The 16,895-nt window shown below is 40.6% G+C and overlaps 2 protein-coding genes across 2 annotated transcripts; both read right to left on the bottom strand.

The window, feature by feature from the left end:
- Window positions 1-9,731: 9,731 nt before the first annotated feature.
- Window positions 9,732-10,670, bottom strand: LOC117350496 (olfactory receptor 1509-like). The gene has a single exon (XM_033924790.1). It carries the CDS (start codon window positions 10,668-10,670, stop codon window positions 9,732-9,734), a length of 939 nt encoding a protein of 312 aa, XP_033780681.1.
- Window positions 10,671-15,956: 5,286 nt separating this feature from the next.
- LOC117350497 (olfactory receptor 1509-like) lies at window positions 15,957-16,895 on the bottom strand. Its single transcript, XM_033924791.1, has one exon. The coding sequence runs from the start codon at window positions 16,893-16,895 to the stop codon at window positions 15,957-15,959; it is 939 nt and encodes a 312-aa protein (XP_033780682.1).

A 16,895-nucleotide genomic window follows, 5' to 3' on the forward strand; every position in this document is an offset into this window, starting at 1 on the left:
CACATTGAAATCAATGAAACTTTTTTTCATCTCATTATATTTTCAGTGAAGAATTCCTTTTTCTGAAGGGTATGAAATGCATTTCATCTCAGCCTGGGGCTAAAATAATTAATGATTTACGCAATCATTCCTACTCTTCCTATTTAAGCATGCTGGTCAACCTAAAATTTGTTTTTGCAACAAGTCTTTTCTTTTGATCTATTAAGGAAAGAGTTGAGAAGAGACGATGGGATGAAATTGGATAAAAACCAAGTGAACAAGACAGGCAATGAATGTTTAGTGAAATTGGAAGAAATGTCTGCTGCTAGATACAGATCATAATATATTTTTTTATTCCGCACATGATGAGATATTAGTTTAGTTTTTCCCTCATTTTAACATTTATAATAAAAGACTGAAAATTAGCAAAGTGAACAGTAAAAATGTATGACATGTAAATAGACATGGATACTTACAACATAGGAGTATTATGAGAGATCATCACCTGCATTGATAATTTTTACGTCCCTCATTTCCAAATATCAAACATTTCGGAAAAATTACCACAAAGTATAACTTTCTGATATAGTAAATTCAGAGATTCTGGAGAAGAGTCTCTGCCTCACTAGCCCTGTCAACAGCCACAGGTTGAAGTCTTTCTCCAGTATGCAGCAAAAGGATGAACTTATATATTTTATTTCGAGCTCTTGGGATTATAATCTTTGGTGAATTTAAAAAAAAAAAAAAAAGCAGGTAGTTACAGTTCATCTGTGGAAAAAAAAATAATAGTTTGGAACCAATAGTTTCTATTTGCAAAATTGATTCATGCAAAATGGTTACAAATCATTTTCTTGATGTCAAAATTCAAAGCATATTTTGTTTGAGCAAGAAATCATTTTTTAAAAAGAGGTTTATGCTCTTTCATAGTCAATGTTTCTCCAAAGACCCACCAGAGTATTCAGTCCCTGCTTCTACTGTTTGAGCTGAGGCCACAATAATCATGGTTTCAGTTATTTCCTTATTCTACCCCAAACAAAAATTGTAACTTTTATCTTTTCCTTCCCACTGTATGTTTGTTCAAGTTAAATGTTCTTATGTTAAAATGTCAACCCCTTTGCACTTGATATATTTTTTGTTATGTACATCGCTTAGTGATTATAATAGGCGATTTATCAAATTGTGTTAATAAACTTGATAAACTTGACAAAACCCCTGGAAGTCCCACAAAACTTGCTTTCCCCTTGCAATTGAAACTGACACATTGATGCATCTGGCTTCATTGTTTGGAACATTAGCTGAGGAATTCCACACACCTTAGAGGGATTCTTGGTCATAGTATCCGATTGCAGTGTTCTTCAACCGCTGGTCCATGGACCGGTGTAGGTCCACAGAAATTTTCTGTCGGTCCACAGCGCCGGCACCTCCATCGGGCCCAAGACAGTGTTCTGCCACCGCCGGTCCACATTGTGATCAACGCGCCATCTTCGGGCCAGCTCCTTGAGTGCTGTAGTGCACAAATCCATGGTAAAAGGCTCCTACGCACGTCCTGCGCCTAAACCGGAAGCCTTCTCTCTGATGTTGCAACGTCAGAGGGAAAGCTTCCAGATGAGGCGTGGGATGAGCATGAACCCACAGCTTTGTGCAATCCAGCACTCAGGGAGCCAGCCCGAAGACGTCGCTTTGATCGCACCGTGGACCGACCCAAAGATAACACCGGGGGAGGGGGTGGGGGGGGTGAGGTAGGCAGGCCAGAAGGCAAGGCACGGCATGGAGGGAGAGAGACAACAATGGTAGGGGGAATGCTTTTATTTTTTTATTTAGTGATTGATTTGTCTGTTCAGGAAGAAATGCATTTGTTTCTTTTCCTCTGGGGTTGTACTGCTTGCAGAGTCTTGCATCTTAGCGTTTCTTTGTAAATATTAGTACTTTTAGTTTTTGGTCCTGCATTTGAATGGGGTTATCTGTTTTCTGATAGGAATGGATGTTGAAAAGCATACAGTGTGCTTTGTGTATTTTAATTTTGTGGTTAACCATTATGTGTTGTTAATGCAATTATATTGTGTGTGTGTGTATATATATGAAAAATGAATGGAAAAAATGGTGTTACAATTAGTGCTATTATGGGGGCAGGGTCTGGGGTGGAGATTAGATGGAGATGGGCACGACGTAGCCCAGTGTTCTTCAACTGCCGGTCCGCAGACTGGTGCCGGTCCACAAAATAGTTATTTTATTTCCGCTGGTCCATAGGTGTCAAAAGGTTGAAGAACAGTGTTCTAGAGCACAGAGGATCTGCTAGCCACATTCCTCTCATACAGATTGGAACAACAATTTCTTTGTTTCAAACATGTGGGCAAAACAAGTTAAGTCTCCAAGATCTCCCTGCCGCTCAACTTTGAAATCACAAGATTTCTGCACCTCTCCTAACAGTGATCCAACTGCAAACCTTAGAACAGTGTGTCGGAACCTTTTATCCAAAGGAATTCCCTTTTAACATTTCCAATTAACGTAACTATGAAGAATCAGTGGAATCTAAGACAACTTAGGTATTGTCTTATTAGTTTTTTTTTATTTATCACATTGCTCTTCGATCATGAAAACTAGTTAACTTCCTTTTGTATATTTTGAATATGCAAAATAAAATTTTGTGAAAAAAATTGTGTGACTACAGATTATGATGAAAACCAAAATATCAGGCGTTCTTTCTATCTTCACTTATCCAAAACATGAAAGTAGCAGCCATATCAGAAGCTAAATGTAGGCTCTTTTTGCAGTCCCCTAAAAGTTTTCATTACCTGCTACTGTGATGTTTCTGCTGGGATCTCAGAACAGCAACTAGTCTCCCAAGAATCAAAAGAAAAAATATTTTGTTCTAGATAGGTCAAACCGTGGAATTCCTGTCTTTCAGATATCTTATTGATTGTGAATGGAGAAGTAGCCTTGTAAGAATAATACAGTAAAAGCTAGGGAATTCAGGGTTCAAATCCAGCTTCTCTCACTGAGGAGCAAGTCACTTCACTGTCTATCACCTCAAGTGGAACTTATATCAAAAGTCATTGCTGACATGGAAATAATAAGTACCTGATTCTAGTTTATTTTGAACTCAGGTTTGGAAAAGGAAAATAATTTCAATCTGATATCCAAGCATAAAGAATAGACTGCCCCACCACAATTAAAGAGATAGGAAATGCTATCAGGTGTGATAAAATTCTAGTCAGTTTTTGTGTCTTTTCCTTCTGTGATGCTCATAGTGGTAGGAACTTAAATACACTTTCCCTTGGGAATGACAAGCAGGGCCACTTTTACCAGTGGGCAAAGGAGGCTGCTGTCCTGGACCACTACATATAGGGGACTCAGTCAACCCATTGCCTATCAAATAAGAACATAAGAATTGACATACTGGGACACAGAGAAGGTCCATTAAGCCCAGTATCCTTTGTTTCCAACAGTGGTCACAGCTACCTGGCAAGATCTCAAGGAGTAAAACAGATATTTGTGCTGCTTATCCTAGGAATAATCAGTAGATTTCCCCAAGCCATGTCAATGAGGGCCTAGGGACTTCTCTTTTGGGAAATTATCCAAACCTTCTTCCTTCTTCATAATCTTCTGCAAGGGTCCTGCATCTCTCCCTGTCCCTTCACCCACTCTCCCCCCATTTTCCTGGTCCTCTGTACTTGTCCTTCAGCTGCAACAATTGAGATAAGCAGCCTTCTCTCAGCATTGGCAACTTTTCTTAGGTGCATTCCACTTACTGTGCCTGAGGAAAGACCCCAATACAGAAGGGAGAAGAAGAGATGCAGGACTCACTTGTGAATGAAGCTCAGGAAGGGGAGAAAGAGGGAGAGACTGGCTTGGAGGAAGGAAAGAGGTGTAGAAGGGAGAGGGGAGGAGAGTGTGATAAAGAGAAATGAAAGGGTAAACTACCTACAGGGAGAGATAAGGACATAGAAAAGAGATGCTGAGCAGGGACAAGGATGCAGAGAGTCAGTGGTGGAAAGGGAGAGGGAAGGGACAGAGGAAAACATAGAAGCAATGCTTGAAATGGGGGAGCTAAGGAAAGAGGGCTCAATGCTGGAAAAGGGATGAGATGGGGACCTGGGACATATCTGGAAAAGGGGTGAAGTAGGGACTTAAAGGGGCAATGCTGGAGAAGGGGGGGGGGAAGATGTCACCCAGAGAGGGTGAACGGTGGAAAAGGAAGGAGATGCAGACACTTGGGTCAAGGCTGGAAAATGGGGGATGGGGATGGACAGGGGCAATGTTGAAAAAGGGGGGTAGATAAGGTCACAAACCCCCAAATTCTATCAATGGTGCTCAAAATTGTGTGCACCATTTAATTGAATATCAAGCCAATTTGTGGTCATAATTGGTGATGCCAGTTAGCCTATTTGACACACATATCGTGCTAGTCAGTGTTCTATAAAGATGCATGCAAATGAAAAGGGGGTGTGGCCGTGAAAAGGCATGGGTGAATAAGGGGTACTCACTACAAATATGTGCATTATTATAGAATCTGGAGATGTGTATCTAACACATAAGAACATAAGAGTTGCCGCTGCTGGGTCAGACCGGTGGTCCATCGCACCCAGCAGTCCGCTCACGCAGCGGCCCTTTTGGTCAAATACCAGTGCCCTAACTGAGACTAGCCCTACCTGCGTACGTTCCAGTTCAGCAAGAACTTGTCCAACTTTGTCTTGAATCCCTGGAGGGTGTTTTCCCCTATAACAGCCTCCGGAAGAGCGTTCCAGTTTTCCACCACTCTCTGGGTGAAGAACTTCCTTACGTTCATCCGGAATCTATCCCCTTTCAACTTTAGAGAGTGCCCTCTCGTTCTCCCTACCTTGGAGAGGGTGAACAACCTGTCCTTATCTATTAAGTCTATTCCCTTCAGTACCTTGAATGTTTCGATCATGTCCCTTCTCAATCTCCTCCTCCCTTTTATAAAGCTATGTTAGAATTATTTTTATCACTGGCCGCTGCAGTAAAATCTTCAACACTCATAGAATTCCTATGAGCATTGAAGTTTCTACCGCAGCGGTTAGCAATAAAAAAACACTAACGTGGCTTGATAAAATGTGTGTGTGTGGGGGGGGGGGGGGCTGTTAGTCATAGGGATTTACACCAGAGCTCGGTTGGTGTAAATCATCACTCCCAGAACTGGTCAAAGATCATGCAACTAAATGCTAGTGTATGAATGGTGCCCAACTTGGAGCACTCTTTATACAGTAGAATGGCATTCGGAACTCATTCTTTCTGGCATCCAAATCTGGACACCATTTACTGAATCTAGTTCAAAGAGACAATGCCGGAAGATGGAGACAAAGAAAGAGCAGATGCTGGAAAAGGAGTGAGGTGCGGTCACTGGGGAGGAAATGTTGGAAAAGGGAGAGAGGGGGGACATAAGGATAATGCTGGAAATAGGGGCCATGGAGATAAAGAGAGGGCAAAAACTGGAAATGTAGGGAGATAAGGAAACTGTGGCCAGTGCTGAAAAAAATGTGAAAAGAGGGGTAATGTTGGAAAGGGAGGAAATGAGGATACAAGGAGGTAGTCCTGGGAAAAGTGAGAATTGGAGACTTTTGGAGGGCAGATCCTAGAAAATGGGGACAATAGGGACACGGGGGGAACTGCTAGGAAAGAGCAGAGGTACAGACACAGAGGGGTAGTGCTGGAAATGAGCAGAAATGGAGACACAGGAGGTAGTATTGGAAAGAAGGGGACATTGATTCGGGAACTTTGAGGAAATGGGGACAAAACGGAAGATGATGCCATTGTGCGATACAGTGAGGGACACAGAAGGGAGATGATGGAAAGGCCAAATAGGGGTGCAGAGGGAAGAAGGATGGTGGACAAAGAGGAGAAATGTCAGATGGTTTCAGGATGGGCATTAACTGGATATTTCCAGTGCATCGAAAACGTTAACTGCTGTTGAATATGACCAGAGAGCACCGAACATCGGTTTAACTGGCCAGGAGCCATTTCTGTCTGGATAAATTGCTTTGAAAATTGACCCCTAAGTTTCAATTTCTCTGGTTTGCTTTATAAATGGAGTCTGAGTTCTTGAGGTTCCGGTTCAGAAGTTTGCCTTCATTTCTCTGTTACTCAAGTGTGGTCCAAGTTTCGTATTTGTGGTTGAGACCAAGGTGTGTTGAACTGTGTTCCTCCTAACAATTGGAGCAAGGAATGTTCTACTTCCCAAAAATATAATGCCTTTATTATACTTACCCTCTCATAACTGTATCTTTCTGTTTACAGAGCACAAGAATTTCTTATTGGTCATGTGAAGTTGTGTTCTCAGGGTACATTTTTGTGGCTCTCAGCAGGAATTCAAACAGGCACTCCTAGGCCTTTTCTCTGCTCTATGATTAGAGCTCTTCGACATTTGCAATGAAGCCTTAGGAGAGCAGAGCCATCTCTGGGGAAAGGGAACTCCAAGTTACAGACGCATACAATGAACTCCTCTTGTTGAATGCTATACACCAGTCCATAACCCTATCTCCTATGCGGCAAAGAAGAGGTTGGGAAAATCCATAAGGGATTCTTGATCAGACAAAAGAACCATCTGGCATGTGTATCTGTGTTTTATTGGATTAGATTGTGAATGTGAATGTGAGTTATATGTTTATTTTATTTTTATTTATTTGGCTATTTATATACCACTTATAGCCTAAGGCCCTCATTTACAAAGGCGCAATAAGCGTTTTAGCGCAGATTTAGCGCATACTAAATCAACGTGTGCGCTAACCGCTAATGCATCCATAGGACAGCATGCACACATTAACGTTTATCGCGTGTTTAGTGCACGCTAATATTTAGTGCTAGCTAAAAAGCTTAGCGCATCTTTGTAAAAGAGGGTGGGTAAGTGGTTTTACATTCAGGCCACTCAAACATTTTTCCCTGTCTCGGTTACATGATGTACCACTTATCATAATGTATTTAAGTGGTTTATATATATATAAAAAAGTGTTTATGCAAAAATTACCCAAGGCAGTAACAGACAAATTCAACTCACAGTATCCAAAAAAGGCCACGTCTTTAGTGCTTTACGAAAGTCTAATTAGCTGGTGATGCTATTTATGGAGACTTGAACCCACCACCTATGAATGATGGAGCAGGAATTCTTAGCCCCCGGGCCATCTCATCTCCTCAATAGGATGCCATTCCCGTGAGTGTTAAAGGACATTGCCCCTCTGAGGAAACGGGGCCTACAGTCTGCAGACTGAGGGCAAGGTTCTCTCCCCATGTTTATAGTGTGCCTTTCATAATCCTGATAGGAAACAGCCCCCCTAGACCCTCCAGCAGACGTATTAATGTGAGTACACTGCAACAAAGACCCTCATTTGCCCACTGTTAGAACTCATTAGTCAGCTTGTGAACCCACCAGGACCGGTAGGGTGAAATATTTGATTACCTGAATGTAAACCCCATAGGCTATAAGTGATGTATAAATACTTAAATAAAAAAAAAGATGTATAAAGCACGCTGAATGATGCATTGTCATGAATTGTGCATTAAAAGTGGGCTAGCATTCAGAAAGCCTAAATATAGGCATCGTTATTTGGTGCCTAGCTAAGCCCGATATTGTCAAAAAATGCCTAGGTACAAACAGCGCCCCCCACCTATCTCTCTAGGCACCCAGCATCTCATTGTGTGACTCTAATTATTAGGAGCTTTGTTACAGAATACACTCACGTCGCTATGCACCTATTTCAGGGAGTGTGGGGTACAGTGGTTAAAGCTACAGCCTCAGCACCCTGAGGTTGTGGGTTCAAATCCCACACTGCTCCTTTTGACCCTGGACAAGTCACTTAATCTCCAATGCCCCAGGTACATAGAGTGGGAACCCACCAGGACAGTTAGGGAAATATGCTTGAGTACCTGAATAATTTATAATTCGTATAGAATTGTAAGATATCTGGAGTATAAATTATTTTTAAAATATATATATATATATATCAAATAAGCCTCGTAATTGGCAACATAGTTTCTGCAAGGGGAGATCGTGCCTAATGAACTTATTGCACTTCTTCGAAGGAATTAACAAACGGATGGACAAAGGAGACCCCATAGACATCATATATCTAGATTACCAAAAAGCCTTTGACAAGGTGCCCCATGAACGCCTACTCCAGAAACTGAAGAACCATGGGGTGGAAGGAGACGTACATAGATGGATCAGAAACTAATTGGCGGGTAGGAAACAGAGGGTAGGAGTGAACGGCCACTACTCGGACTGGAGGAGGGTCACGAGTGGGGTCCCGCAGGGCTCGGTGCTCGGGCCGCTGCTATTTAATATATTCATAAATGATCTAGAAACAGGGACGAAGTGCGAGACAATAAAATTTGCAGATGACACCAAACTATTTAGTGGAGCTCGGACTAAAGAGGACTGCGAAGAATTGCAAAGGGACTTGAACAAACTAGGGGAATGGGCAACGAGATGGCAGATGAAGTTCAACGTTGAGAAATGTAAAGTATTACATGTGGGAAACAGAAACCCGAGGTACAACTATACAATGGGAGGGATGTTATTAAATGAGAGTACCCAAGAAAGGGACTTGGGGGTAATGGTGGACATGACAATGAAGCCGACAGCACAGTGCGCAGCGGCCGCTAAGAAGGCAAACAGAATGCTAGGCATAATCAAGAAGGGTATTACAACCAGAACGAAAGAAGTTATCCTGCCATTGTATCGGGCGATGGTGCGTCCGCATCTGGAATACTGCGTGCAATATTGGTCGCCGTACCTTAAGAAGGACATGGAGTTACTCGAGAGGGTTCAGAGGAGAGCAACATATCTGATAAAGGGGATGGAAAACCTTTCATACGCTGAGAGATTGGAGAAACTGGGTCTCTTTTCCCTTGAGAAGAGGAGACTTAGAGGGGATATGATAGAGACTTATAAGATCATGAAGGGCATAGAGAGAGTAAAGAGGGATAGATTCTTCAAACTTTTGAATAATAAAAGAACAAGAGGGCATTCAGAAAAGTTGAAAGGGGACAGATGCAAAACGAATGCTAGGAAGTTCTTCTTTACCCAACGTGTAGTGGACACCTGGAATGTGCTTCCAGAGAGCGTAACAGGGCAGAGTACGGTACTGGGGTTCAAGAAAGGATTGGACAATTTCCTGCTGGAAAAGGGGATAGAGGGGTATAGATAGAGGATTACTGCACAGGTCCTGGACCTGTTGGGCCGCCGCATGAGCGGACTGCTGGGCACGATGGAGCTCAGGTCTGACCCAGCGGAGGCATTGCTTATGTTCTTATGTATTGATTTAGACTATTAATCAATTCTTAGGTGCTTACATCAGGATCACTGAACAAAGTCTAATACAAATAAACACAATTTATTTTATTTTTTTTAGAATACAGGTAGATCAAAATCTATATAAAACTTAAATCCATTTCTGATCCACTTTGGTAAAAAGGAGCAAATATCAAGCTTCCAACATCAGCAAATTCAGAAGATGATAGGTGGGGATAAGATATTGTACGGGAGCCAAAGGGATTGAGAGGGATCCAGTATGAAATTGAGAAAACATTTGGTGGTCGAGTCAGAATGAACTTCAAATCTTTTCACATCCATAAAGAGGACATTAAGTCACATCTATGTATTTCTTACCAAACAAGGATCAACTGACAATATATATATATGGTACAGCACCACCCAATGAACACATGTTTGAAAACAAATCTTAACATGTAATAACTAATGTTTATATAATATATCAAAGGCCTTAGAACAAAACTGATTCTCAAAAAATATTTTTCTTTACATGAATAAAGATCAGCTTCTTCATGGCTATTCTTGCCTTCTCGTTTCTGAGAGTATAAATTATGGGGTTTAACCAAGGGGTCACAGTGGTATAGAAAACTGCAAGTGGTTTATCAACTACAAATGTCACCGAAGGTCTCAAGTAGACGAAAACAATGGGGCCAAAAAACAAACTGACCACCAGGAGGTGGGTGGCACAGGTAGAGAAAGCTTTCCACCTTCCCTCAGCTGAATCAATTTTTAAGATAGTGGAGATGATGTATCCATAAGATATGACCAAGACTAAGAAACAACCAAGAGCTAAGGTCCCACTGTTGGCCATATTCACAATTTCACTGATAAAGGTACCAGTGCACGCCAACAAATATAAGTTAAGGCCTTCACAAAAGAAATGATTTATCTCATTTGGACCACAAAAGGGCAGCTGAATGATTGGAAGAGACTGTGCAAATGCATGAATGACACCTCCTACCCACGATGATACCACCAGCAGCACACAGACTCGTATGTTCATTATTTTGGTATAATGCAAAGGCTTGCAGATGGCAACATAGCGGTCATAAGCCATCAGGACTAGGTGAATGCTTTCTGCACCTGCAATTAAGTGTAAAAAAACCAACTGAGTCATACAGTCTCTGAAAGAGATGGTGTTTTTCAGCAAGAGAAAGAGAACCAGGGCCCTGGGGACAGTGACTGTGGAAAAGCTCAAATCTATGAAAGACAAGTTGCAGAGGAAGAAATACATGGGAGAGTGCAGTTGAGAGTCCACATATATGGTCATTATAATGAGAAGATTCCCAGTTATGGTACCCAAGTACATCACTAGAAAGAGTACAAAGAATATTATCTGTAGGTCTGGATTGCTAGAAAGTCCTAGGAAGATGAATTCCGTGACTCTGGTTTCATTGGTGACTGCCATCCCTTTGGCTTCATCAACTGTAGGGAGAGAGAAACACAAACGAGAACAGAGAGAATTTTAAAATGAGAGACACTGAGAAAACATTCATATTTGTTATAAGGATGCCCTGAGTTGCTCTGTCTCTAGTTCTTTCATATCCCAACTAGGAATTCAATTTAATGAGGATTCTTAAATATTCGGTTAGTTATATATTTTTCTCTTGTCAAGATTGTAAGATGAGTGAAGCAGGGACTGTCTCTCATATGTGTCTTTTTACAGAATTGAAACCACAAAAGACAGGTGATTTCTCCTATCTTTGGAACATTTTTATACCATGTTGCACACACATGTTAGTGTTTTTGAAATGATTGTAAGTGAGATGTTAGACTGCCAGACAACTTTACTTTCTCATATTATATTTTCTATTTTCTTTTGACTTAGATACAGCTTTGGATAGTCATGACACCCTGATTAACCTCCTAATGTAACTCTTGTCCCATTATTCTGCTGCCCATTTGCACTTATTCTTACAGACATCTCACAGTGTCCATATATAAGCAAAGTAAAAGCTATTATTAAAAAAAAATTCTTCCCAGTTCTAAGTATCAAGAACAGCACAATCCCTCAAATCAGAACTGTCCCCCTTTGAAATCTACTGACCTTATGCATTCCACTGGCCTCCATTACCCATACTCAGCTAAATCAAGATGTCAATTAGGTATATACAGTAGACCAACATCAGTTAAACTTCTTTTAATCTCATAATACTTCCAATGAAGGTTTCCTTTCTTCTGAATGGTATAAAATGTGCTTCTTCTTAGTCTGGGTCTGAAATAATTAACTGAATTCATGATTTATACAATCAAGAAATGATGGCGCCGGAAATCCAATTTCATTCCCACTCTTCCTTTCTAAACATGTTGGTCTACCCAAGGTTTGTTTGGCAATCATTGATCTCTTTTGATATACTGAGGAAAGAGCTCAAAAGAGACAATGGGAAGAGATCGATAAAATCAAAGCGCTCATTTTACAAAGCCATAGTAGAAGCTTCTACTGTGGACTGGCGAGAAAAATGTTTCGACGCTCATAGGAATTCTATGAGCATCAGAGCCAACCCAAAAGTAGAAACCTCTTACCTCAACTTTCTAAAGCCAGCAAAAGTGAATAAGGGAGGAGAGGAATGTTTACTGAAATTGGAATAAAAGTCTGCTGCTAACTAGAGATCATAACATATTCTTTATCCTGCGCAATGAATAGATATTAGTCTGGATTTTTCCCTGCTTTACCCTTCAAGCTAAATATTTTTGCAAAATGACATGATAACATTTATGGTAAAGAAATGGAAATTAGCAATGTAAGTGTAGAGATAGATACTTGCAACATATAGTATTATGAGGAGAGATCACCTATATTGATCATTTTTACTTTCTTCATTTCCAAATATCAAACATATTTCTGAAAATTACCTCAAAGTATAATTTTCTAATACAGTAAATTCAGAGATTCTGAAGAAGAGTTTCTGCCTCACTAGCTCTGTCAACAGCAACGGGTTGAAGTCTTTCTCCAGTAGAAAGCAAAGGGATGAACTTATGTTGCATTGGGGGGCTCTTAGGATTATAATCCTTGGAGAACTTCATAACAAACAGTTAGTTACAGTATTCATTAGTTCATTAGATCCCACACGCCTTTGAGCAATTTTTTAGATCAGTATCACAAATGAAAATGTATCATTTGTCATTTTGATGACATAATAAAGTGATATAGGTAATATGTATAAATAAAACAAAAACACTAAAAAAATATATCTTTTACGATTAGCTTTTGAAGGTAACCCCTTCTTCCTCAGATCAGAAAATCTAGAAATTATGACTGGATAGTTAACAGTAAGGTCTTCCAGCATTCACCCATCCATAGAAATATAAACAGTTGTTTCATCCTTTGGAGTGACAAGCAGGGTCACTTTTAACAATGAGCAAAAGAGGCAAATGCCCAACCCACTGTATCCAACCAACCCATTGACTATTGCTAAATTTATTCCATAGTCTAGCATCTCTTCCTTCTCCACAACCTTCTACATGGGTCCTGCATCTCTTCCTGTCCCTTCATCTACTCTCTCCCAGTTCCCTGGTCCTCTGTACTTCTCTTCCAACAGCAATTGAGATAAGCAGCCTTCTGTAAGCATCAGGAACTTTTCTTAGGTGTATCATACCTACATTGATGCAACTTCCTCTTTTCCAGAGGGCAGATCCTAGAAAATAGGGGAAATAGGGACCCAAGGATAACTTCCAGAAAAGAGCAGAGGAGCAGACAGACACAGAGGGTTAATGCTGGGAAAGAGCAAGGATGAGGACACAGGATAAGAGGGAGCAATGGGGACATTGAGATGGCAAATGCTGGAACATGGAGGAAATGGTGTAGGATACAGAGTGAGATACTGGAAAGGACAAATAGGGGTGGAGAGGGAAGAACGATGGTGGACAACAGAAGACACAGCCAAAAAGACTGATGAAAGACAGGATCAAAGCAAATGGAAAAATTAATTTTTCAAGCAACACAAATAGAAAAAAAAAAGTATTTTATATTAAATGGAATATGACCATTTTGGGACATAGAAACATAGAGTATGACGGCAGAAACGGGCCGACAGCCCATCAAGTCTGCCCACTCAAGAACCCTCCCTCCTTGAGAAACTGTTTTTTAAGCATTCCTCTGGAGCGATCCCACCTGATGCTCCCATACTTCTGATATCTTGCATTTCAGAACTCAGTTTTCAGCCAGTAGCAATCGGCATTTTGCTAAACAATGCAGGCATTATTATCCTGGGAAACTCAATGCCGTCCAATATCCGGGCTCTGACTTTACAGACCGGGCAAAAACATAGCTAGTGAAGAGTGATATTTGGTACTTAATTGACTGACTTTAATCTGGTCCTATTTATATGATTATCTTGGCAGAATAAGTGCTGAATATCAGTAATTAACCAGCCAAGGGCTGACTCCGTCCCTGGAAAGTCCCCTTAATAGCTGGTTTCAAGTTTGGTGCTAACTGGCCATTTCACGTGGCACTAACATGCTAATTGCTGTTAAATATGACTGGCTAGCCCTGAACAATTTAACTGGCCATGAGCCATTTCTGCCCAATTAAATTGCTTTGAAAATTGACGCCATAGTTTCTATTTCTCTTTTTTGCTTTATAAATGGAATATGAGTTCTTGAGGTTCTGGTTCTGAATTTTGCCTTCATATCTCTATTCCTCAAGTGTGGTCCCCTGTTTCATACTTGTTAAGCTTCTGTCTGTATTTTGTGGATGTGACCAAGGTGCTTCTAAGGTTCAGTATGTTCAACTGTATTCCTCTAACAACTGGAAAAAGGAATGATCTATTTTCCAAAAATATAATGCCTTTATTATAGTTACCCTCTCATAACTGTATCTTTTTCTGTTTATAGAGCACAAGAATTTCTTACTGGTCATCTGAAGTTGTGTTCTCAATGTACACTTTTGGGGGGTCCCAACAGTGATTCAACCAAGCACACCAGGGCCTTCCCTCTGCTCAGTGGTTAGAGCTCTTTGACATTTGGCATGGTGCCTTAGGAGAGCAGAGCCATCTCTGAATGTAAAAGTGAATTGCCCTCTGGGGAAAGGGAACTCCAAGTTGCAGACACAAACAGTGAAGTCCTCTTGAAGACCTATCTGCTATGCAGCAAAGAAGAGGTAGGGAAAATCCATAAGGATTTCATGATCAGACAAAGGGACCATCTGGCATGTGTATCTGTGTTTTATTGGACTGAACTGGATGTGAGTTACTTGCTATATTGCTTATCACAATGTATTTAAGTGATTTATATTAAAAAAGAGTTTATATAAATAATATCCAAGGCAATAACAGACAAATTCAACTCACAGTATCAAAAAAAGAAAGTCCTAAACAGCCATGTCTTTAGCACTTTACGAAAATCTGATTAGCTTGTAACACTATTTATGGAGACTTGAACTCACCACCTGTGAATGATAGAGCAGGCATTCTTAGCCATCGGGCCACCTTGTCTCCTCAGTAGGACAGCCTGCCCCTCTGGAGACAAAGACTGTGTTTGAATTCAAGAAAGCATGGGACAAGTACGGGGGATCTCTTAGGAAGAGCAGGAAAGAGTGGATGTTGTGGACAGGCAGACTGGATGGACTGAATGGCTTTTATTTGCTGTCATGTTTCTAGGTTTCTATAACCATAATGCTCAATGATCTCACAATGCAGGTGGAAAGAGCCTTAGCCTATAGAGAGAGGAGGAGATAGTGGGTCCTGTGGATGAGCCATTTGGTCTTTATCTTTTATCATGTTTCTATATTTCTGTGAGGGTTAAATGACATTGCCGCCCCCCTCCCCCCCTGAGAAATGAGGCTTAGAGTCTACAGGCAGAGGACAAGGTCCTGTCCCCATGTTTATGGTATGGATTTAATAAGCCAAACACAAAACATCCACCCAGACTCTAGCAGACCTATTAATGTGGGTACACTAATAATGATACTCATTTTCCCACTCTTAGAACTCATGCTGATGGGTGCATTGTCATGAATGGCCCTTGTTATTCACCTCTAGCAACTTTGAAAGAATGCATCATTATTCAGCACCTAGATAACCCAACTCTGTAAAAAAGCACCTAGGTATAAACCACGCCTCTGCCTATATCTCTAGGTGCCAAAAACTCATCGTGCGACTCCTAATTATTAGGCACATTTTTATAAAATACGCTCACATTGTTATGCCCCTAAGTATCAATCAATGTCAATAAAGCCTCATAACTTGCAATTATCAACACCAAATTAGCTTATTAATCAATTAAGATAGGAGTCTCCATCAGCTAGGCACACCGATGGAGGCATCTAACTTCAGGCAGACTTTAGATAATTTTGGGGTTAAGGATCACTGAACAAAGTCTAATCAACAAAATAGGATTTAAAAAAAAATTTTGTTTTGTTTTCCTAGAATATCGGTAGGTTAAAATCTATTTGAATCTTAAATCTGTTTCTGATCCACTTTGGTGAAAAAGATCCAATTCTAAGATTTCAACATAAGCAAGACAGAGAAGAAAACAAATTTGGAAGATCAGAGGTAGAGATGGGAGGGATCCAGTAAGAAATTCAGAAAACGTTTGATGGTTGAGTCAGAATAAACTAGGATCAACTTACAATATTTATATGGTAAAGTATCACAGAGAGAGAACCTTCTTGAATACAAAGTTTAAAATGTAATAACTAAAGTGTATATAATCATTAAATATATCAAGGGTCTTAGAACAAAACTGCTACTGAATCTCAAGAAATATATTTATTTACATGAATAGAAATCAGCTTCATCATGGCTTTTCTTGCCTTCTCGTTTCTGAGAGTATAAATAATGGGGTTTAACCAGGGGGTCACAGTGGTGTAAAAAACAGCAACTGGTTTATCAACTACAAATGTCACCGAAGGTCTCAAATAGATGAAAACAATGGGTCCAAAGAACAAACTGACCACCAGAAGGTGGGAGGCACAAGTAGAGAAAGCTTTCCACCTTCCCTCTACTGAGTCCATTTTTAAGATAGTGGTGATGATGTATCCATAAGATATGACCAGAACTACGAAACAGCTGACTGCTAAGGTTCCGCTGTTTGCCATATCCACAATTTCACTGATAAAGGTACCAGTGCACGCCAACAAATATAAGTTAAGGCCTTCACAAAAAAAATGGTTTATCTCATTCGGACCACAAAAGGGCAGCCGAATGATTGGAAGTGACTGCGCAAATGCATGAATGACACCTCCTGCCCATGATGAAATCATAAGCAACAGACAGAATCGTCTGTTCATTATTTTGGTATAATGCAAAGGCTTGCAGATGGCAACATAGCGGTCATAAGCCATCAGGACCAGGTGAATGCCTTCAGCACCTGCAATCAAATGCAAGAAAAACAACTGAGTCATGCAGTCTCTGAAAGAGATGGTGTTTTTCAGCAAGAGAAAGAGAACCAGGGCCCTGGGGACAGTGACTGTGGAAAAGCTCAAATCTAAGAAAGACAAGTTGCAGAGGAAGAAATACATGGGGGTGTGCAGTTGAGAGTCCATATATATGGTCATCATAATGAGAAGATTCCCAGTTATGGCTCCTAGGTACATCACTAGAAAGAGTACAAAGAATATTATCTGTAGATCTGGATTGCTCGAAAGTCCTAGGAAAATGAATTCTGTGACTCTGGTTTCATTGGTGACTGCCAT

This window comes from Geotrypetes seraphini, chromosome 16 (assembly GCF_902459505.1).
Source record: "Geotrypetes seraphini chromosome 16, aGeoSer1.1, whole genome shotgun sequence".
Taxonomy (NCBI): Eukaryota; Metazoa; Chordata; class Amphibia; order Gymnophiona; family Dermophiidae; genus Geotrypetes; species Geotrypetes seraphini.